Source organism: Aptenodytes patagonicus, chromosome Z (assembly GCF_965638725.1).
Source record: "Aptenodytes patagonicus chromosome Z, bAptPat1.pri.cur, whole genome shotgun sequence".
Classification (NCBI taxonomy): domain Eukaryota; kingdom Metazoa; phylum Chordata; class Aves; order Sphenisciformes; family Spheniscidae; genus Aptenodytes; species Aptenodytes patagonicus.
The window spans coordinates 27,109,730-27,133,365 of record NC_134982.1 but is presented as its reverse complement, the minus strand read 5'-3'; the positions used below and the strand labels follow the sequence as shown (position 1 = coordinate 27,133,365).

General features: G+C 39.5%; 1 protein-coding gene across 2 annotated transcripts in view; it reads left to right on the top strand.

Annotated features, from left to right (window-relative positions):
- LOC143172382 (secretory carrier-associated membrane protein 1) overlaps window positions 1-23,636 on the top strand; it is a 47,880-nt gene that overhangs the window by 11,533 nt on the left and 12,711 nt on the right. The window contains exons 2-5 of one of the 2 annotated variants that reach the window (XM_076361781.1): window positions 2,089-2,166; window positions 16,811-16,909; window positions 17,187-17,295; window positions 20,990-21,118. In XM_076361781.1, coding sequence (XP_076217896.1) covers window positions 2,089-2,166; window positions 16,811-16,909; window positions 17,187-17,295; window positions 20,990-21,118 — 415 coding nt within the window. Of the gene's footprint in view, window positions 1-2,088; window positions 2,167-16,810; window positions 16,910-17,186; window positions 17,299-20,989; window positions 21,119-23,636 lie in introns of both variants that reach the window. The other variant, XM_076361780.1, reaches the window with a different exon arrangement.

Genomic DNA, 23,636 nt, shown 5'->3' with positions numbered 1-23,636 from the left:
TGTTCCTTAGGATGTCAGGTCTAATCTCTTCAGAAATACTGTAAGTAGTGTTTTGAAATATGAAGTGCAGCTCCTATTAGCATCAGTTGTTCGATCCACTGTAGGTATTCAGAATGATTTGAAGTCTAGCAGCCTACACCTGGGCACCCAGACTATGAAGAGCTTGTTTCTTTCCATGCTGAGGACAGTTCTAGCATTAGAGATCACAGTGAACGAGTATAGGAGAGATACGGATCTCCAGGCTGGCACTTGCCTCCTTCAGCTATGAGGTTACTCTTCTTTTCCTGTGATCTCTGGTTTACTTCTCCTTGACTATTCCTGCTTGTGGAAGAGATCAGGCCATGAACTTCTGTTGAAGTCCAGACTGTGTAATTGAGGTTTTCTGAGAGCAGAATTTGCTACTTGCCATGGTGGGGTTCAATTCAATGTTTCAATACAACTGTAATTTTTTTTTTTACTAGGAAATGAAACTTTTCTTAAATAGAGCTGATACTGAATGTCCTCTCAGTCATTCAGTTTTTTGTCAGAGCTGCTGCTACTTTTGCAAACAATAGCAATATTTGGCAGAAGTATAGCAATTGTTAATTCAGAATGAGAATAGACTTCTGATGGAGGGCTTCTTGCTCTACTCACTGTGTGTATTTAAGCATACAACTTATTTCTATTACTAAGACTTTTGATGTAGTAAGCTTGTTTGGCTCAGCATACGTTTCCTGTCGTTTGTCAATGTTAGATTGTCACAATAGCTGTGTCAAGAGATCTGAGAAACTCCCCCCCCCCCCCTTCTCTAAAACACTCCGAGAAAAAAGGCTTTCTTTCATCAGGTATTTATTATTGTTTACACGTTGTATTTCTAAATATAGATTGCTCTTCTGAATTTGACTTGACCACTTTTTCCTGCTTTTTGGAAATCTGCTGCTGTTCAGTGGCTGTCCCACGAGTCTGATACTCTAGTTATTCAAATAATTGCATTTATTGTCCTTCGCGGGGACAATCAGGCTGAGTTATTTGGTTAGTAGTGCACTCATGAAATATGAATGTAAATGCATACAAATGTAAATACTTATCTTTTTCCCAGTCTTTATCAACTCCAGTTTGTTTTCTAATGTTGAACTAGATTGCTGAAATTAAGAAAATATGTATATCTATACATAACAGTTATAAATAAGTAAATAGTATATTTACAGCTATTTTGTATATTTGATGTATATATAAAATATTGTACACTTGTTTTGTGCATTTATGTAAATATGAATGTAACTAACCATATTGAATAAGTGGATTTATTAATTTTCAAGAAAACCTTCCTTTCATCCATTCATATGTTCTCAAGGTGCAAAAACCTTAAACTAAGGCACAGAAACAATGTAGTGTAACCAGGCATCACATGGAATAAGTACAATTTTTCTTCATACGAAGTTAGTGTGGTCTATGGTACTGGGCACTTCTGCTCTTCTACAGAACCAAGCCTGCCTGTCTGTAGCACAGAGAAATGTTTCATTCCTGAAATCGTTTTCTCAAGCTAAACCTCAAGCAGTTTTTCTTCTTGTATAGTTCATTGGTGGAAAAAAAATTATACTACTTTCTTAATTTTACCAGTTCAGGTAGAAGCTGAACCAGAGGTGCTTTTGGTATTACGGAACACTATTTCCTCAGCTTCATTTTTCTGAAATGCTTTTCCTATTCCTTAAGGTGTTGGAGATACTTCTGGGTAGGGAAAACAAAGAGTTACAGAAAGCTCTTTCCTTCTGTTGTGCTTTTTGGGTCTATAGTTGTGGAGTCCAGGAGTCAATATAGCAGGATACAGTTTTCTTCCCTTCTCTATTGAGAGCTTTTTTCCTTATAAATCAAATGTATGACAGATGGAGTTTCTTTTAGACTGTGTTAATCTAGGTTTATAAGAAGCTCAGAATGGAATGATGTCATTTTGGAGACAGACAAAGAGGTATATGTTTACAGGCTTTCTTAGTGAAAATAAACCTTTTTTAGATTGAAACAAAAGCTGAGTTTTATATAATATAATGATGTAAGTGTTGACTTATTGCTTATATACATGTGCATAATTTACAGAACTGTTTTCTCTTCTAGGATCCTTCTGTTACACAAGTGACAAGAAATGTTCCTCCAGGGCTAGATGAATACAATCCTTTCTCTGATTCAAGAACAGTAAGCACATTTATTTCTTAATCATGTTGTTAATCTTTTTAGGTAAGATTTGTGAGGTATTGTTTTCAGAGTTTGGGACTGATGTTGTAAAACATGTGATGGGCCAGCTAGAGGTAATGGAAGATATGTGAGGATAGATAGTCCCATAAAGCCTTTGGAGGATTCAGTGGGTAGGTTGACTTAAGTGAGCTTTGACCTGTTAAGGAGGAGTGGCTCTCTGAAAGGGGACCAAAACACAGTTGAGTTTTCCCCCTGTTCATTAAGACTTCTGGTAGTCTGTCCTTACGCTTTTCTGAATTTTACTTGCTTTAAAGCTTGTGAGTGTGGCACACTTCCCCAGTGTCTTGTTTTTGATTTCCATTTCACTTAATGAAAGTGCTGCTCACAATAAGAAAAACACTGCATTTAAGTAGCAGTCCACAGGCTATGAGTAGTTGTGCTGTAGTAAAAGGAATAATTTATGTCCAAGAAACACATTGTTTTTTGCCTCTAATTTGTATAGTTTTCATTTACCTTGTGCTTATTTTCACCTGTCGGGGGGGGGGGTACAAGGAATGGGGTAGTAAATTCATACTGTAACAGCATTTTTCAGTGGTTATTTTTGATAGTGAAGATTTTGTGCAAGATAGCAAAATGTATGGATTAGTCTGTCAGTATAATTTATAAACATTCAAATACTGTATTTTTCAAATGTAGGCTTATTTCCGATGGCAAATCTGGTAGTGCTGATAGGGAATGTTGGTATTTGAATCTTTGCAATGCAACAGTAAGGTTTCATACAGTGTTAAAATGCTAGACTGGAAGAAGCTTGTTTTTGAGTATGCCTTGGATCAGCTGTTTAAGGCAGAATATTTACAACTAGCAAAAATATTAAATAAGTCTCCAAACTTTTTTCTCCTAACTCACAGTATCACGAATTATGTTTGATTTATCTTTCTGAAGCTTGAAGAGTTTCAGAATTGCTTTGTATTGACCATAAGTTATAAAGACAGCATGTCTTGTTTAAAAAAAAAAAATAATCTAGAGCTACTCTGTCTTTTTTTATTACTTATGTACTTATTTTAACATGTAGCTCTGTCGGAAAAGGAAAACTGAAGTATGTGGCTAAGATTATCTGTCTTTGAACAGTCAGCTGTGCATGTATAAAAAATTCTAATTGCTTATTACAGATGTCACTCATACAGAAAAATTGGGAGGATGGAGGAAATCTTTAAGTCAGTGTTCAGAGCTACTGAATATGTGCTATATTTATGCACTGTGATTCAATTAATAATCTATGGGATGTTACCAAATTCATAAAAACTGTCTATTGAATGAGCAGTTCTCTTTCTGTAGAGGAAAAGAACATTCACAGGTTTTCTTGCAGAAAGCAAGACTGAAAGAATAAAGTATATATTCAGCTAAGAGTGCAGTAATAATCAACCTTTAGATGATACCCCTCTTCCTTTCTCTGTATCTTGTGGATGCTGAATATATAAGTATTTATTCTGTAATTATATGCATTTGCAGGAATGTACTTGGGTACATGAGGATACGCTCACAATTCCAAGAGCTCACCTCTCTTTTCCTGCCAGCTTTGTATGCGAGAGAAGGGCACACTATGCATGTACAAATAAATGGATGCAACAGGAGTAAGGGAAGAGAGAGTGGAAGTGAATGCCTTTGAAGATTGGATAAACAGAGGTAGAAGCAGCGTCTGTGAATTTTAGACTTGAAGGATTACAATGTCCGTCAGGGTAGGGATAGAAATTACTCTGTATTTTGTGTGCTGCTCAGAGCAAAACCACCCAGTTTCTGGGGACTTTGATTTGCTGCTGTTCCTTGTTCTACCTTTGTTGGGAGGCTGAGTCATCTCGAACGGTTTTGTGCAGGTAATCCCACTTCTAACATTTGAAAACCATAATGGCACTAGTGAGCAGAAAGGATACAAGCTGGTGGTAGCAAAATATGTCCTGGAGATTTCTGTGCTCTTTAGTTTGAGTATCGCAGGTCTGTAAGACTTAAAATGATGTTTGTTTCACTATGAGTAACAATATGTAGTTGTAGTTTTTATGGAAGCTAAGAATGGTATGCTTCAATTAGAAATCCAAATTTCTAGTGATAGTGGTAAGATGGTATCTTGCAGTCTATAGCATTAACAGAGCATTAACCGTCTTTCCCCCTTCCCTCCAAATTCAAGTTCATAAAGCATACTGGACTGCAAAAATATTTCTCCATTGCAAATCCAGACAGGGATGTTTCTTCTGTGAGAAAGTGACTTCAGACTCTGAATACTGACATTTGTTATCTTAGCTGTGTTTTGTTCTCCCTTTGCCAAGGGAGATGCTTCCTATCAGTTCTTTCTTGGCTATCAGGATAGGACAGAATAAAAAAAAGTAAATTCTACTTTTTCTCAGTATTCCTTATTCTAATTATTTATATAGTTTTTTAGTATTTCAGTGCATTCACCTTTTCTCAGTCAACTTACATTCTTCACGTTTGCAGTGGGAAATTTGGTAGGAAAATAACATGTAAGACATAATGAGAAAAGTGAATGGGTATAGGAGATTTTAGGTCTCAAGTGTCACCACCTTGATATGTAACATGCGAAATCAGGACTCTCTTTTTTTTTTGCTTCTTATCAAATTTCAAAGCCTGTCTTATTTTTTGATTGTTGAACCAAACAAAGTTTTCAGTGAATGGTATAAATGTCAGATTAAATATCGTTGCCTGCATCTGAAGTGGTTTTCTCTCCAGCTCTAACAGTCACCATGGAGATGACTTTTTGTCTTTTGTAATGTTTCTGAAATCAACAAGGAACAGGTGAGATTAGACAATTTGTATTTCTGTTTCATCATTTAATGAAACTACTGTTAAAGAAGGCCTTTAATCTCTTCCTGCTTCTACAAGTTTTGCTAATGCATGTTGAACTCTGAGCACTCTGTGTATATATGTATAACGTGTAGACACAATCATGCATATAGCAATCACTTTCAGTTTGCTGCATTAAAAATTTGGAAAAAATCATTAGTAGAGTTGGGTGGGGGTTTTTTGGTTGTTTTTAAGAGACATATTTAAATGGATTTTTTTTCAGTAAATTCCTGGGCAGCTCCCCTCCTTCTGTCTTGCGTCCAAACACAGTGAAGTGTTTATAGGAAACCAGATTGATCATCCGCACCTGGCTTCTTTTGGAAGTCTTCCCCCTGCCCCCAGTAAACTACTTCACCCACATGGGGAAATCTATTCAAGAGAGAACTTCTTTTGAGCATTTATCTCCAGCCAACCTCTTCTCTTGAAGAGAGGTCATAATTTGCTGCTTCCCCAGTGCAGCTGTGAGAGCAAGGCATGAAATAAAAAGATCTATCCCAGAAGTACCATTTGGGGTAGGAACAAAAAGGGGTGTTGTAGAGTGGGATTGGTTGAATTTCAAGATATAAGTACTTTATTCTAACGTGTCAGTGAGGGTCAAAGACCATGGATCTGTGAAGTAAAGTCTCTGTAAAAACAGTCAACTTAGTTCCCCTGTCCAAATTAGGGTAGTATATCATGATATGATATGATATTATCCAGTGATGGCTGGAGGTTAGTGCAGTCCTCACAATACAAGTCTGACTAATTAGTGTTAGAGTTACACCCTTAAAAAGACAGAATTGCTGACCATCTGTCTTGCTGTGAACGTCTTGTCAATCCTATGCAGGCTCTAAGCCAGTCAGGTATCTCTCTTCCATACCCAAATCCCTAAGCCACCAATAGCACTTGGACAGGCAACCAACAGCACATGGGCGGGCAGGTATGACAGAGTAAGTGCCAAGTCACAGATTGCAAGGGACTTCTGGAGGTCATCTGTTTCAGTTCCCTTTATTCAAAGTTGGGCACTAAGTTGCATTGCTCAGCATCTTGTCCTGGGCAGTTTTGAATATATACAAGGATGGAGATCCTGCGACCTCACTGGGCAACCTGTACCAGTGTTTGGCAGTTCTTACAGTGATTTCCCCCCCCCCATGATATCTAATTAGTTGTTGTGTTCCAACAAGTAACATGCTGTGTAAAAGCAGCATCAACTTTTCCCAACAACCCCATGTGTATGCTGATCCGTAAGGGAGTCAAAATGTATTGTTTCATTTCTTATACTTAGTAAATGATGTATTAACTACAGCAGAATTCTACAGCTTTATCCTGATGTGTAAGCCAGACTTTGGTCCAGTAAGTATGAAATTAGGAAATGAAAGAATTTTTACAGGATGACTGTGACATTCTGCTCAGGTAAGAAACACGAATCAAGTCTTATTTTCAAATTTTCATTATGCCTGACATGGGGCCAAGTCTTCCAGGCTCCAGAAGGATGGATTGGACTGTTAAATTTGAGACAGGAAGGAAGAGGCTTGACTTCTACTGCCCTAAAGCCACCTGAGAAGCCTATGTCTACTCATCAACTTCTGAGACAAAAGAAGGCATAGTTGTTTTTGGCGTGCTCTGGTATGAACTGCATAAGATGTTCGTCAAGGTTAAAGGAGTTACCTAGCAAGTGCCAGATTCACTGGTTTCCTTCAAAGATGCCGTAGCAATTTTTATTCCTAGAAGTCCTATGTCAATAAAAACCAAAATAAGATAGACGAAAGTACACTAACAGATGAGAATTCCTGTTCTGCTTACTTAATAGTTATGGATCTCAGTGTCTTTACGAAATGTCCATTAGTTCTCAAAACTAGTTCCTGCAGTTACCTAGTTTGACTTCTTCAGGATTTTGATAGTTTGACTTCCATTGAGTATGTTTTAATTGCATGTATGAAGCAACACTTGTTTCAAGTACCTTGTTTGCATTAACGTTTAGTGTGCATAACCTCTGTTCTGTCTGTTTCTTGTTTGTTTGCCTTGTATGCATTTTTATTGACCTTCTGTTTTTCCAATGATTGTTGAATACTGGGAAGTATATTTATAGGACAAAAGAAGACATTAAGTGGTTTCTGACAAAATGTTATCACAAATAACGGGTTTTTTTTTCTTCTTTCTTTCCTGTACCCTGTACCCTTTCCTTACTACTATGTCAGTCCAATAGTAGATAATCTTGTATGTTGGCTGAACTATATTTAAGTCCATGCAGTTCTCCAGATCTGCTGCACAATGCTAGAGCTTGAAGATACACCTTCTCTGATTTAACTTCAGTAATTCTTGTTTCTATGAAAATCCCAAACTGTACAGCTATGTTTTGCATTTTTTTGTTGGGGTTTTTTTGATGGCTGAATAATCTTCCAAGGCAGCTGGATACTTCTATTTGTTTCTTGTTAAGTAGCTGTGGGGTTTTTTTTGCTTCTCAGCTTTGATTAGGGTTATAAAAATGAGTACTTCAGTTTGATAGGAAGACTTAGTGCAACCTGAGTTTAAAATGGTTGCATGCTGGTCACTTTTTAAGAGCCATCTCCTAAGAGCGCAGGAGCAGGCAATTCCAAAGTGTCAGAAGTCGAGCAAGCAGGGCAGAAGGCCAGCTTGGCAGAGCAGGGATCTTCTTCTAGAACTTAGGTGGAAAAGGAAAGTGTATGGACTTTGGAAGTAAGGACAGGCAACACAGGAGGACTACAGAGATGCTGTTCACCACTGCAGGGAGAAAATTTGTGTGGCCAAAGCTCAATTAGAGTTCAAGCTGGCCAGCACTGTGAAGCACAACAAAAAGGGCTTTTTAAAAGTACAAAAAAAAAATTCGGTACTACATATAGGGCTACAGCTTGATATATCCTCACTAGATAAAGAGGAGGGGGCCTCCTCTTTAGGAGGATCAGAAATAACATTGGTCCGTTACTTGATGAGGTCGGTCACCTCACAAATAGGAATGTGGACAAAGCAAAGGTGTTTAATGCCTTCTTCACCTCTGTCTTTAACACCAATGATGGGCCCTGGGACACCCGGAGCCCTGTGACTGGGGGCATGATAAACTCCCAGTCGACTCTGAAGTTGTTTGAGACTTGCTGCTCCAGCTGGATGCACATAAGTCTATGGGGCCTGATGGGATTCATCCCAGGGTACTGAAAGAGCTGGCCAATGTTATCGTGGGACCTCTCTCCATTATTTTTCAATGGTCTTGGGAGTCTGGAAAGGTCCTAGTTGAATGGAAGCTGGCAAATGTTGTCCCAATTTTCAAGAAGGGTAAGAAGGAAGACCCTGGTAATTACAGGCCTGCCAACCTCACTTCAGTACCTGGTCAAATTACGGAGCATGTCATTCTGGCAGTTACTGAAAAACACTTGAGAGACAATGCAGTCGTTGGTCATAGCTAGCATGGGTTCACGAGGGGAAAGTCCTGCTTAACTAACTTCATTTCCTTTTATGACAAGGTCAGCCATCTAGGTGACCAAGGGAAGCCAGCAGGTGTGGTGGGTTTGGATTTTAGCAAAGCTTTGATACTGTCTCTCACAGTGTCCTGCTGGACAGAATGTCCAGCACACAGCTAGACAAGTCCATAATACACTGGGTGAGCAATTGGCTGACAGGTCGGGCTCAAAGAGGTATAGTAAATGGCGTTACATCAGGCTGGCAACCAGTCACCAGTGGGGTTCCCCAGGGCTCAGTTTTAGGGCCAGTGCTCTTTAATGTTTTTATAAATGATCTGGATGCAGGAGTCAAATGTACATTAAGTAAGTTTGCTGATGGTACTAAACTAAGAGGAGCTGTGGACTCCCTCGAGGGTGGAGAGGCCTTACAGAGAGATCTGGATAGACTAGAGAGCTGGGCAATCACCAACTGTATGAAATTTAACAAGACCAAGTGCTGGATTCTCCACCTGGGACAGGGTAATCCTGGTTATTCGTACAAACTGGGGGATGAGAGGCTGGAAGCAGCCCTGTGGAAAGAGATCTGGGGGTTTGTGTTGATGGCAAGTTGAGTATGAGTCAACGGCATGCCCTGGCAGCCAAAAGGGCCAACCGTGTCCTGGGGTGCATCAAGCACAGCATCGCTAGCCAGTCGAGGGAGGTGATTGTCCCAGTCTACACTGGACGGGTGCAGCCCCACCTCGAGTACTGTGTGCAGTTTTGGGCACTTCAATGTAAGAAGGACATCAAACTATTAGAGTGTGTCCAGAGGAGGGTGACCAAGATGGTGAAAGGCCTTGAGGGCAAGACTTAAGAAGGAGCGTCTGAGATTACTTGGTTTGCTCAGCTTGGAGAAGAGAAGGCTGAGGGGTGACCTCATTGCAGCCTACAACTTCCTCAAGGGGGGCAGTGGAGGGGGAGGTGCTGATCTCCTCTCTCTGGTGACCAGTGATAGGACATGAGGACATGGAATGAAGCTGTGTGAGGGGCAGTTCAGGCTGGGCATTAGGAAAAAGTTCTTCACAGGGAGGCTGGTTGGTCACTGGGACAGGGTCCTCAGGGAAGTGGTCACAGCACCAAGCCTGTCGGAGCTCAAGGAGTGTCTGGATGATGCTCTTAGTCATACGGTTTAGTTTTAGGTAGTCCTGTGAGGAGCAGGGAGTTGGACTTGATGATCCGTATAGGTCCCTTCCAACTTGAGATATTCTATGATTACAATGCTTTCTTCATTAGGTTCTTGATCTATAGAAGATGATTTATAATACCTGTGCCTGTTGTGCATTGAATTGTGATCTTTGAATAATAACCTGGAAAAATAAACACATTAAAGCAATATTGAACTTCCACCATTTGAGGTAGATTTGCGCACTGACGCTTTGTTCCCCTGTGCACATATTATGAAGCTAAGATAAGTAATTATGAAAACACAGTAGTATACAAAAACATGTGTGGCTTTTTCTGTACTTAATGAAGAAATGCCACTATATTTCAGCAACTGGCTGTATCCTGTGAATACAATGGCTGGAATGCAACTTTTGCTGGGATTATATTCTTAATACATATATCAATCTAGCAGAAATTCTGGAGTGATACCTAGCAAAAATTAACAGCGGATGTTGAAGCAGATACATGATTTTTTTTTTTCTTATCTTTCCTTACTACCTCTGACTCTCTTCAAGCTTTTCTCTCTGCTTTTTCTAACATCATGCACTAATTCCATCAAGTGATAGTAAATAACTCATAAGTGCTGTTAAACACACCATAACATTCATGAATGCTGTAGACATACTTACTGTAGCTCAAAAATAGCTGCTTTAGATGCACCATAAGAAGAGACTAGCCATGCTGGCTTTTTGCTGCTTTGTCAAGTGTGCTATTGGGGTAAGACAGCCTTTAGAGAAGTGGAAGCTATTTTCAAAGAAAACTTAAAGAGCTTAAACTCTGCCACGCTAAGTGTGAAACTGTAAGGCAAGCTCAAAGCTCTGAGGAAAAACTTGTGGAACAACTTGGGAAACTTTCTTTCCTGGAAGCAGGAAGCTTCTGCCATCTTTAAGGTTGTAAGAGTACTGATAGAAGATAATGATGTAGGAAAAAGCTAAGTTGTTTCTTTACAGGGGAAGTGTCTTAAACTTGAATTCTCAATAGAATAGGCTTTAAAGAAGCGATAACTTGCCAGAAATAGGTACTCCACTGAGTGTTAAGAAAACTAAGATGGAAAATTGCTAAAGCATGAACTGGAATGTACCTCAGCTGGCTTCATACCAGAGGAAGGAAAAGTGACAGCTGTCACACTCACTATAGAAAAAGCTCTTAAAAGGATTCAAAAATTAAGAGGCCAGAAGGTACAAGTTCTTTACTGGGCAAGTAGGGGTGGGGGGATTGTGGAAAAGTGTACTAATCAGACGTGTTTTTTTGTTGGTTGGGTTTTTTGTTTGTTTAGGGTTTATTTTGTTGTTTTTTAGCAGACCTCTACACAGACAGGGGCTTTAACCTTCAAACAGACATGGAAGTTGCCTTGAGTGCTGCATCATTCCTGCATTAAGTAATGGACTGTGGCACACAGATCTAACAACATGAGACTCAGGGCAGCTGTTTCCTTGCACTGCAGTGCTTGAAATAATAAGCCTGGAGTGTTCTTCTTCATGTTACTACAGTGATACGGCTGTATGGTTTTTGAGGGGCTGAGGCCTGAGGGAAGATCATAATCCCTGTCATATTATTACAGAGTATCCAAAGGTTTACATGATTGTTAATCATGTACCATCCTTGTAAAAGTTATGGTAGCATTTCAGTTGCAAACCTCCATGGTCGTCCAAATAATCAAGTCAGTCGTACTGGTTACTGTAAGGATATGTAGAACATGAGAGCATCTGTTTCATTAAGGTTATATAGACTTTTTTTCGGTTTAAAGGGAGTAATAAGTAAAAGGGAAAGCAATAAACAAAGGCAGAAACACAAACCTGATAGATAAGTGATAACAGAGACAAAACAGAAGATCAAAACTCTTCAGCCACTAATTTATGGGCTTTGAAGAGGGTCAGCCTGGACTTTTTAGCTGATAAGAAGGAAGAAACAAGATAAGCATGAATATTATGGATAGTTAAGGGGCGCCTGTGGGACTATGCAAAATTTATTAAGGAATATTTAGGGGAATAGTCAAAGATGTGGAGCAATTGGAGACTGCGGAGGAGACTAGAGAAGAGGATGGATTAAAAGGGGCTGGTTGCCTGTAAGTTGCTCCCAGTCAGTACACTTGTCTGACAGCCATGTGCCTAATTGCTGCAGTTACTGTTAAATCCTTTCTTAACTATTTTTCTGTGACATTTCACTCTCTGCCACATCTGTGAGTGCTGCAAAGTCTAGGTGCCAGCAACATGGTCAGACCCCAAGTAGTAGTGGTCCATATGTCTGTGGTGTCAACAACTGAGCAGCTGGAGGGACCGTGGGTCATAGGGGCCACATGTTTGAGGTGCCAGCAACAGAAGGGACCAGTGTGTTTTCCTCTGTGTGTATGTGTAATTCACTAGCAAACTTCAAGCTGGACTAGCTGGCAAATAGGAGGAGAACCTCTCTCTGAGAAGACTGAAAGTCTGAGCCAAAAGTGAGTAAGGGAGTCCAGGGTCTGGACTTGGATATATGGCAAGCTGCGAGCCCGTGCTGGTGTTTGAGGGAGCTGTGAGTGTGGAGGTTGCTTGTGACACAAGCGTAGGAGTGCGTGAATCTTCTAGTGAACGTCAAGCTGGGCTAACTGGCAAACAGGAGGAAACCAGGTAAGAGAGTTCCAGATCCAGGCAGGTGTATCAGACAGGCTGAGGGCCTGCTGCTCATATCTGAGGGATCTCCAACTGTTGGTGTGCTTGTGAATCTAGAGTGAGGTATGTGCTTTCAATAGTGGACTTCAGTGCTGGAGAGGAGGAATGGGATATGACTCTGTGTACCTATGTTCCATGTAGTTCTGATAGTGGTGTGTGGGGGTGTTGTTAAAGGCGGTGCCTTGCCTGTGGCAGCTTGTGTAGCTGGCCATCCTAGCGTCCTTGGTGTGTTGCGGGTGTGTGTGTATTTGTGTGCATCCCTGGGATACGCACTCAACTTGCTACTAGCTGAACCTGCAAACAGGAAAGCAAGAGCTGTCTCCATCAGCCTGGAATGGAGAGCCCTCAAAGGGTCACAGGGTGTGCTGGACTGGGCTCCAGCAGTTGGAAAGGAGGAGTCCCCAGGTCTCAGAGTCTGCCGGAAGTGGTGGTCTTTGTAACATCCCTTAACAGCTTTTGTGCCCCAGCCCCTACTGACTTTCTTAGGATTCCAGGATGCACAGCACCTGCTACAAAACACTGGTGTAGTCTCATTTCTTCCAGGGAGCACAGGCTCTTACCTAGGCACTGGGTCTTATACACAAATGTTATTACATGCACAGTAGACAGCAAGTCTAATACCATATCTTATGCCAGCTAGCATATAGTGGAACCTAAACAATATAGAAATCTGAATCGGAAGAATCTTGTACATAATTAGTACCTTATATTAATGTTGTTTATCATATATACTGTTAGCTAACATCTTTGATTATGTAGCTCTAGTGAGCTTTACGATTGGTTCCTTTATTCATAAGCATATATGCATGTTCCAGTCATTAGCAGCACTGCAGGCTGTTTGGACAAAGCGTCTTCCAAGGGTAAATATTTTGAATTCATTGTTCAAATATTTTCTAGTCTGACAATCCACCTTTTTACACTGTTACAGGTAATATTACTGTTACGGGAGGGCTACTGGAGTCCTTGCTGGAGATTGTGAACAGTCTTGCTCATCAGTCTAGCAGGCAGCTGCTTATCAGTTATGCTTTCAAAGCTATTTTTACTTTAGCCACAGAGCTACAATAATCAGACTTTTTTTTTTGGCTTTTGTAGCATTGCTCTGGCCTACAATGCATAACGCATAAGTGTTTTTGTTCAGTAGCTTTTTGTTACTCTGGTGCAGGTTTTGTATCTTATGTTTGAAGCAGAAGATGATAAGACTCTTGATGGTTGTTGTGCTGGTTTTGGCTGGGGTAGAATTAATTTTCTTCACAGTAGCTAGTATGGGGCTCTGTTTTGGATTTGTGCTGAAAACAGTGTTGATAACACAGGGATGTTTTAGTTACTGCTGAGCAGTGCTTACACAGAGTCAAGGCCTTTTCTGCTTCTCACACCACCCCACCCGTGAGTAGGCTGGGGGTGCACAAGAAGTTGGGAGGGGACACAGCCAGGACAGCTGACATCAACTGACCAAAGGGATATTCCACACCATATGACGTCATGCTCAGCATATGAAGCTGGGGGGAAGAAGAAGGAAGAGGGGATGTTCGGAGTTACGGTGTTTGTCTTCCCAAGTAACCGTTACGCGTGATGAAGCCCTGCTTTCCTGGAGATGGCTGATCACCTGCCTGCCGAGGGGAAGTAGTGAATGAATTCCTTGTTTTGCTTTGCTTGTGCGCGTGGCTTTTGCTTTACCTATTAAACTGTCTTTATCTTAGCCCATGAGTTTCCTCACTTTTACCCTTCTGATTCTCTCCCCCATCCCAGCGGGGGTGAGTGAGTGAGCAGCTGTGTGCTGCTTAGTCACTGGCTGGGGTTAAACCATGACAGTTGTCTGTTTTTTGTAGGAGTTCTCATACTGGCCTTTTTCCTTATCACAGAATGCTCCAACATAAGAAATAGCAGTATTAACTGTCTTGAACCAGCTTCATAGAATCATAGAATCATTTAGGTTGGTTAAGACCCTTAAGATCATCGAGTCCTACCGTCTACCTAACACTGCCAAGTCCACCACTAACCATGTCCCTAAGTGCCACATCTACACCAGGGATGGTGGCTCAACCGTTTTCCTGGGCAGCCTGTTCCAATGCTTGACAACCCTGTCGGTGAAGAAATTTTCCTAATATCCAACCTAAACCTCCCCTGGCGCAACTTGAGGCCATTTCCTCTCGTCCTGTCACTTGTTGCTTGGGAGAAGAGACCGACACCCACCTCGCTACAACCTCCTTTCAGGTAGCTGTAGAGAGCGGTAAGGTCTCCCCTCAGCCTCCTTTTCTTTAGACTAAACAAACGCAGTTCCCTCATCCACTCCACATCGTAAGACTTGTGCTCTAAACCCTTCACCAGCTTCATTGCCCTTCTTTGGAGATGTTCCAGCACCTCAATGTCTTTCTTGTAGTGAGGGGCCCAAAACTGAACACAGTATTTGAGGTGCAGCCTCACCAGTGCCGAGTACAGGAGCACGATCACTTCCCTACTCCTGCTGGCCATTTCTGATACAGGCCAGGATGCCATTGGCCTTCTTGGCCACCTGGGCACACTGCCGGCTCATGTTCAGCCAGCTGTCAACCAGCACCCCCAGGTCCTTTTCCTCTGGGCAGCTTTCCAGCCACTCTTCCCCAAGCCTACAGCGCTGCGTGTGGTTGTTGTGACCCAAGTGCAGGACCTGCTACTTAGCCTTCAGTTGTCTTCATCCTACAGCACTGAGTAATCTTTCTTAGGATGAAAAGCTTAAATCACCAAGCATTTCTGAGAAATGAGACCTCTCTGATAGCTCACTATTATGTTAGGAGCTGATGTATAAGGTGGAAAGATAATTTTGAAATGCTGGAATCAGCTGATGTTGCTGAGGTACGCTGCGATATCACACACAGAGGTGGAGTTTACTCAGGTATGATGTGTTCTCCTCAGTGTATTGCATTTGTGCATTTCAAAACATGGTTAGAAAAGACGCAGATAATCTGGCCCAAGTCATAATTTGCCAAGTTAGTGGTATTTAGTTGATTCCTGCTTTGTTTTAAGGTGCTTTTGTATTATAAACATCACACTTCTCACTGTATTTTTGTTCTTGATTTCAGTCTTATTAGGAACAAGTGGTTCTTTGTCTTACAAGATCACAGAACAGGAAAGTCTTTCATGTTGCAAGCTCTACATAAAGAAAGAATTGTATTTTCCCCCCAAGCATATTTAAGAATAAAACAACATCATAGTAGTGCTATACTGATCTGCTTTGGTAAAGTTCAGTTGATAACTTCAATCTAGGCAGTAGTTTTTTTCCTTGGTTTGATAGCTCCTTATGGTTAACATTGTGTATGATAGAGAGATGTGGAGAAAGTCTCCACAAAGGATTTAACACAAAAAAGAAAAAAGAAAAAAACTGAGCTACTAAAAGCTTCTTGTAAGCTGTATTCTTATAGGTAGTGACCAAGTGAATGAATTGCCAGTGGTGCTTGAAACCAGATACAACAGTACATACTGGTGGAATACTTAAGCAATAGATTATGGATCTTGAATTGGAAAATCTATTATGGTACATTGCTTCTCTAGTTAGCCAGGTGATACAAGCCTTTGTTAAGTAGAAAGCTCTGGAAGATATTACTAATAAATGGCATCGTGTTTCAGAATATGAACAGATCACTGTTAAATCCTGCAATTATCTTAAACAGTAACTGTCCTTATTCGTATTCATGTCTGAACAAAATTAAAATTCTATTTACTTCCTATTGATCCCTAAAATTCCATGTGTGTTTACGGCAAGTAGTGCAGCATAAAACCAAATAAGCAGAACGCTGCACCACAGAATATAGTTAACTTCTTTTTCCTAAAGGTTATTATGCTGATTTTGGGTGGGGTAGAGTTAATTTTCTTCACAGTAGCTAGTACAGGGCTATGTTTTGATTTGTGCTGAAAACAGTGTTGATAACACAGGGATGTTTTGGTTATTGCTGAGCAGTGCTTACACAGAGTCAAGGCCTTTTCTGTTCCTCACACTGTCCTGCCAGCGAGTAGGCTGGGGGTGTGCAAGAAGTTGGGAGGGGACGCAGCCAGGACAGCTGACCCCAACTGACCGAAGAGATATTCCATACCATATGACGTCATGTTCAGTATATAAAGCTGGGGAAGAAGAAGGAAGGGGGGGACATTCGCAGTGATGGTGTTTGACTTCCCAAGTAACCGTTACACGTGATGGAGCCCTGCTTTCCTGGAGATGGCTGAACACCTGCCTGCCGATGGGAAGTAGTGAATGAATTCCTTGTTTTGCTTTGCTTGTGTGCGTGGCTTTTGCTTTACCTATTAAACTGTCTTTATCTCAGCCCATGAGTTTCCTCACTTTTACTCTTCTAATTCTCTCCCCCATCCCACTGGGGGTGAGTGAGTGAGCGGCTGTGTGGTGCTTAGTTGCCGGCTGGGGTTAAACCACGACAGTTATAAATATTGCAGGCAGCATATCAGATTTTCAGTTTATCAGTAGCACTGCCTTTAAAACAACTAGATTGGTTCTTACAGAGTTAATGAAAAGATGTTTATTAGAATAGGAAACTGTTTCCCTCTAATTGTCTCCTGTTTTCTTAGCCTCCTCCAGGAAATGTGAAAATGCCTAATGTACCCAGTACCCAGCCAGCAATAATGAAACCAACGGAAGAACCAACTGCTTACACACAAATTGCAAAGGTTTGTCTGTAACTTTCAGGCACTAGGTTCCTTTTAATTATAATTATTTACATACACTTCTGGAATAATGTCTTTTATAAATAAGCATTGCTTTCCTAATGATTTATGAAAATCAATAGTGCCTTGAAGTAATCGGTTAATGCATGAATTCATGCAATATTATATTAGGTCAACCTTCACCAATAACTGGAGATGCTTTATTATATAAAACAGACTTGGAATATTTATTTTGTGTTTGTATTTTTTATCAATATCTAACAATGCTTGTTTTGTTCAGGAGCATGCCTTGGCCCAGGCAGAACTGCTAAAGCGTCAAGAAGAACTGGAAAGGAAAGCAGCTGAACTAGATCGCAGAGAAAGGGAGATGCAGAGTCTTAATCAGCAGGGTGGTATGCATGAAAAAAATACTTCTTTAAATTGCAGAAATTTCACTTTTTCTTAGAAACTGTTTTAGTTTTACAGTGACATTGTGAAACAGGTCAAAGAGGGGGTTTTATAATCTCTTCAGGAAAAGAAAGTTTTATCTCCTGTGAGACAATGCATATAGTGAATAAAAACTGGCCTGGCCTGTGCAGATTTTCACTGTAAAAATTTTAAATGTGGCCTCTGTTACATGTTACTCTCTGCTATCAGCTGTTTTTATTCTAGGTTAATATCTAAGTAATACTATTGAATATAAATGGAGCATTTTGAGAAGAAGCAAAAGTAACTTCAAAAGTAACACCTCTTTGATTTCTCTCCTGTCAGTATTTATAGCTGTAGGAGAACTTTCCTGTTTTGAAACATTTTCTTGTCTTTTGCTGTGTTACAGACATAATATTCTATGCAAATAGCAGAAAGATCTATTATTAATCTTTTATTAATTTTTTCATATGACACTTTGGAACCCATAGTGAAGATTGGTATCTCTCATTTTGCCACAAACTGTAAGTGTGCTGTGCAAAAGCATCAGGTTTTGTACAGCGGTTTCACAAATGAGAAGATTTACATCCTCTTAACTGAAGATACTTTGCTAGAAGTAGATATATGGGAATATTCCTTTTCAAAAGGAAGAACTTCAGACTGAAGTTAGGAAAAAACCCAAAACAAAACACTGTGTGCAAGGTTGACTTTGTGTGGTCTTTTCACTTGTATCTAGAATTCTGACTGTTTTATTTCCATATGTGCTGGTTTTTTTGAATATGCAGTGGTACAATTCCAGATTGCTTAATTGCTTAGTAATTCAAATGCTCAGGGAATTTTATAGAAAGAATATTTTCAATTGGAAGGGACCTACAATGATCATCTAGTCCAACTGCCTGACCACTTCAGGGCTGACCAAAACTTAAAGAGTCTTACTAAGGGCATTGTCCAAATGTCTCTTAAACACTGACAGGCTTGGGGCATCAACCACTTCTCTAGGAAGCCTGTTCCAGGGTTTGACCACCCTCTCGGTAAAGAAATGCTTCCTAATGTCCAGTCCAAACCTCCCCTGGTGCAGCTTTGAACCATTCCCACATGTGCTGTCACTGGATACCAGGGAGAAGAGCTCAGCACCTCCCTTTCAACATCCCCTCCTCAGGAAGCTATAGAGACCAGTCATTTGCTAGGATTTGGGAATGGGGAATTGCTATTTTTCTTCTAAGAAAAAGAATCATGGTGTTATTGTCCCTTCATTAAACCATTTTTATTTTCTCAGTATTTGTTCTTTTCAATCTCTCTATTAAATCTCTGTACCTCTTCTCCCAGATAGTGATTTTTTTGTTGTTGTTGTTTTTTCATTTCCTTCTCCATGTATTGCCCTTCTTCTAATTTCACTAACTTATATTGATGGTCTGGATTGATTACTTTTCTCTGCCAGGCTTTAGGGACAGTTTTGTTCATCTGTATCTTAGGGAATGTAACTCTGATACTCCATGCATGTTTCAGGATATTTCTAAAATGGGTATTTATTATTAGGTTGCAGTTGTTCACATCAAAGTGCTTGAAGAATCCATGAAGTATCTAAAGGATTCTTTAGGAAGGCTGAACAGAGAAGAGAGAGCTGTTAAAGCTTTAGAGAAGATACTAGTTTTTTTATCAAATGACTGTGTAAAAGATGCTGCAAATCAGGAATTGTATATTGTGACTGAGGAGAAAAATAGTCTTTTCCTTTTGAGTTTTTTTTTCTTTTGCGCACTCATTTGAACTTCTTTGGAAACTTTGGAAAGTTGTCTTCATTGGAGGACAGGGTCTTTTGCAATAGTCTAGCTATTTGCATTCAAGTTAAGATGCTGGCTATACATCTAGGACACTGTTGTCATATGCAATTGACTACAGTGCAAAGATCTTCAAGCTGGTAGGTCAGCTCAGCTCGATGCCTTCGGTCTTCTCTGTTCAGGTCCTGTGCAGCATTGCATTTGAGCTAATTAAAATGTGCTGCTTCCTATTTCAGCTAGTTCATTTGGACATGCCTGAAAATCCCTTCCTGTGCTTGCATGAAGCTAGTTTGGGGGTGTCTGCATGCGTAGTGTAGGCATGCCGTTGAAGTTATGTTTATAGGCCTTGAGGTGGTAACTTGTGTTGAATGAAGTAACTCTGAGCTAGCTCTTTGCTTATCAGGATACAATCTTGGAATGTGAAGTATCCAAAGTGTATTTAGAAAAAGACCACTCAGTTTTTGGTCTCAAACTGTCTCACCAAGCTGTCTTTCAGTCTTAATAGAAAATTTTGAAACCTGTATCACAGCAGCAGGAAAGCGCATGAAATACAATTCTTAAATAATAACTTGAATTTTTATAAGATACCTGAATTTTTCCATAACTCTGTCTTGAAACTATTAGTCCTGAGAGAAATAACCATATATTGCAGAATGAAGATCTGAATTATTATCAGATATTTTTCACATAAGAAATCCCAAGGTAGTTTTTAATATGGATGGGAGTATTACTTGATTACCTTCTGTATGCTCCCTCTGCCAGTCCACTGCTCTAAAAGGCTTGGTAAAAATTTCAGTAGAAGAGGCAGAAAACTTAACAGATATCAGTGCTTTGGACCTGTTTGGGCAGAACTGACAGCCTTCATCTTGTCTCAGTGGGGAAACAAATAAGAAATAATGCAAGTATGTAAGCATTGCAAGTTTTCTGTTCTTATCAGATGAACTGCTAGTAAAGTTATGGTTGAAGATAGAAATTGCAAGCAAAACCTGTCAGAATTTCAAATAAAGGTGCCTTTAGGTTAGTCTCTAGTTCAGCTGCACTTTTGGAACATGATGATTAATGTATCTCTTAGCATTTCAAATTCTGGATGCATGGTAAAGGTTTGTTGCGGTTATTACCTCAGCTGAATCTCTGAGTCTGCGCTTGGTATGACTTGCGTTCGGCAGAACGTATACTCTAGCCTGTGAGCAGCTCAGCATACAGGAAATCAAAGTGTCTGATACTGTGTCCTTTGTGGTGTCATCACTCTGTCACACAACTGTATCAAAATACAGTGATGCTGTAGGGCATCTTCTTGATACAAAACGGTAGTTTAGACCATTTCAATAGCTGCCTTTCTTGAGGCTTACGGGCTTTTAGGTAAGCTTTGACTTCTATATTGTATTCCCAATACAACTGTATTGGGAACTAATTCAAAGTGTTAGAGACAGCCTGGTGTTAAAAATACCAGGATTCTAAGAACAAAGAATGCTTTTCAGTCTCCAGTCTTTGTGTTCAACAGAGTATGTGAGTATGGTGGGACTTCAGGGAAAAGTGTATTTAAAAGTCAAGGAACTCTGAGAAATTGTTTTTCTGCCCATATCTGCTTGTTTTGTGAAGAATTCTCTTTTCTCATTACTTTATAGGAACTGTCAGATGCCTGCTTAGTCTTTTACATAGATAAAGTATTGTACTTTCCTTGATCTGTCTGCACTTCATTGTATTTTATTTCTGAAGTTTATTTTCAGTATTGTGTAAGGAACTCCTGGGTTTTGGTAGCCCAAGTTATCCATACGCTTGTGAAACTCATGCATAAAACAATTTGAACAAGTCCAAATGCATATCTCTTTCTAGTATACAGAGATTAAAACTGTATTATAAAGCTCTTCTTTTTTTTTTTTTTTTTTTTTTTTCTGTTTTGCAGGTAGAAAAAATAACTGGCCACCTCTTCCTGAGAATTTTCCAGTAGGTCCTTGTTTCTACCAGGACTTTTCTGTAGACATTCCTGTAGAATTCCAGAAGACAGTAAAGATTATGTACTATTTGTGGATGTGTAAGTATTTTTTTTTTAAAAGAAAAAACAGTGCGTATTCAAACTTGATGATATATACCTGCTACTTTGGCTTTTGCAACATCTGTAATGAGAACTGTTTTAAATCCAGAAGTCAAATGTTGAAGTGAAATCTTTTTGTTAGCTTCAATTTTAAAAGTATTGAATTATTTCATGGAAACTTCCACAGAAAAAAAGGAGGATGATTATCCTAAGGCAAGTTGGTTCTAGTATATTGTAGTTTTCTGGTTTAAGTATCTCTGTTGTTGTAAAATGAGATTTGACCATTTATTAACTTAGAAATAATTTTACTGTTTTTAAAATCAGCTTATATATTAAGAAATATAATTCACAATCAGTGTTAATAGACTTGTGAGTTTAAGAATATAAGTATAATATCCATTTGCTTTAATATACATAGTTTTATATAGTTTAATATAGTTTTTAGTCTATAGTGGAGACAACATAATTTTAGTCTATTTAGAAAAAATAGCGTAAATTAGCTGAAGAATCAGTCCATGTTAAAACTATCCTTTGTACACCAAGAATGCTCTACACCATCTTTGTGGGGTTAATTTTGCCCTCATTCAGGTGCTGTGTTTTGACTGGATAAATGCTGGATGAACCAAATGTACAAATGCCACAACATTTGTTTCTTCTGTCTTGTCCAATGTGATGAGAGCCTAATAATTACTCTGAGACTGAGGAAATTCCAAAGATTTAGGTGCTTTGATGCCTTTAATATATTTTTAGCATACTAAAGGAATGTGAATTTCAGAACTTTTCTGTATTTTTTCACGGCTTCAGATATAGTTAGCAAATCTCCGTAATTTTACCTGTTAATCTGGTAATCTTATTACTGTGATTGAACCACGTAATTGAAACACATAAAATGAGCAGTCAGCGTTGAATCAAGTGAATTCCACTTCATCATAATCCACAGCTTTCTATATTCGTTGCTGGGTCATTAATCTTCAAATAAGCAACTAAGTCCACTGTAGAATGTGTGACTAGTCACTCTCATAAATCTGACAGACATTTGAGATTTATATGAAATCTAAGATCAAGTACTCCAAAATTTTAGGAAAGTTACTAATTCTGGCCATTTGCAGGACTGAGTTCTGAAAGTGCCGTATGTTTCAAACAGAAGGTGAAGTTGGGCAGTGAGAATTGGAATATTAATACTGTTTTTCTTTTTCCTTCTTACAGCAATAAATAAAGGAAGCAGCAATGTTACAGTATTTCAAAATATATAGGATTTGTGGTTTTACACTAACATGACAGATTTTCTTCCAGGTAGACTGAGATTTTAACTGAGTCCTCTTGCTCTTTACCTTCTTTAGCTGTAGTACTCTCTGACTTAGGGATTACTCAGGAAGGAAGGAAAAGGGTATAATAAAGGAAAAGAAGGACAAAATCTATTTCGGGCTAAAAAAAAAAAAAAGATTGAGTACAGAACTCCGTGCCTTAGGGCTGGCGGTAGAATCAATCCTTGTGACTCTTCTTTCCCAGGATTGTATCTACATGGGTTGGCTCATTTTTCATTAGAGTGGCTGTGCTTCCACAGTGGAGGCACTTATTACCATAGCAAACCAGCCTGCTTCTGCTTGCTGCTCTACCCTACATTTTATTTCTTCTTCTAGAACTTCCTAGGTCTTGTAAGGCCTAGGGGTTCTGTGCACGTAATTACATTTGGATAAATCTAGTACCACGTGCTCAGCACTTTGTAAAGTAGGTTAGTTTTCCTCTTCCTTTTTAGCAGCCCTAGGAACAAACCTTTTGGTTTCAGTTTTCTGTGTGTTTCCGTGGCTAGTATCACTTTTTATATCTTTAATCTTAGTCTTTATGTATCTGAGGAAACTTTTTTACCTGTTTCAGATCTATATGCTCTTTATCTCATGAGAAAACAAGTCTGTTTGTATCCCTATTCTGTGAATTCATCCATCTTTTCTCTATTTGTATCAGAAGTCAGAGTTTTCTGATTCCTTGATGTGGTTTTATCTTTACACATTTTTTTGTTCTTTTTCCTTGGGAAAATTTTCCTTGGCGCTTTTTTTTTTTTTTTTTTTTTTAAACTGACTGAGTGCTCCCATGTTTTTGTGAACTACATCAATCAGCTAGTAATGGCTTCTGTCAGTTGCCAGTGGAGCTTTTCTGTTCTATCTTGGTTTTGTGACCATTGCTCTTTTAGTGGCTTGCAGATAGAATGACAGTTTTCCTGGCTCTTTAGCACTGAGCACTACTTTTTAGATCTTTCTATGCTGTTACTAGTGAAATGTCCCATGTCTCTTGACCCGTATCTAACACCAGAAATTTTTTGGCTCAAAAGCCTGTGTTTTCCAGCTACTTTCCCCACAGGCTGACAGCATGTACAAAATGAGCAGTACTGATTGTCAAAGAATATTTCTTATTTGAAATAACAAACCCAAGACCTGCTTAATCTCATGGAAAGCTTTTGTGGCATTTGGGTTTGTTACTTTATATAGGTTGTGAATGTTTCCATTTTCTATGAACAAGACTT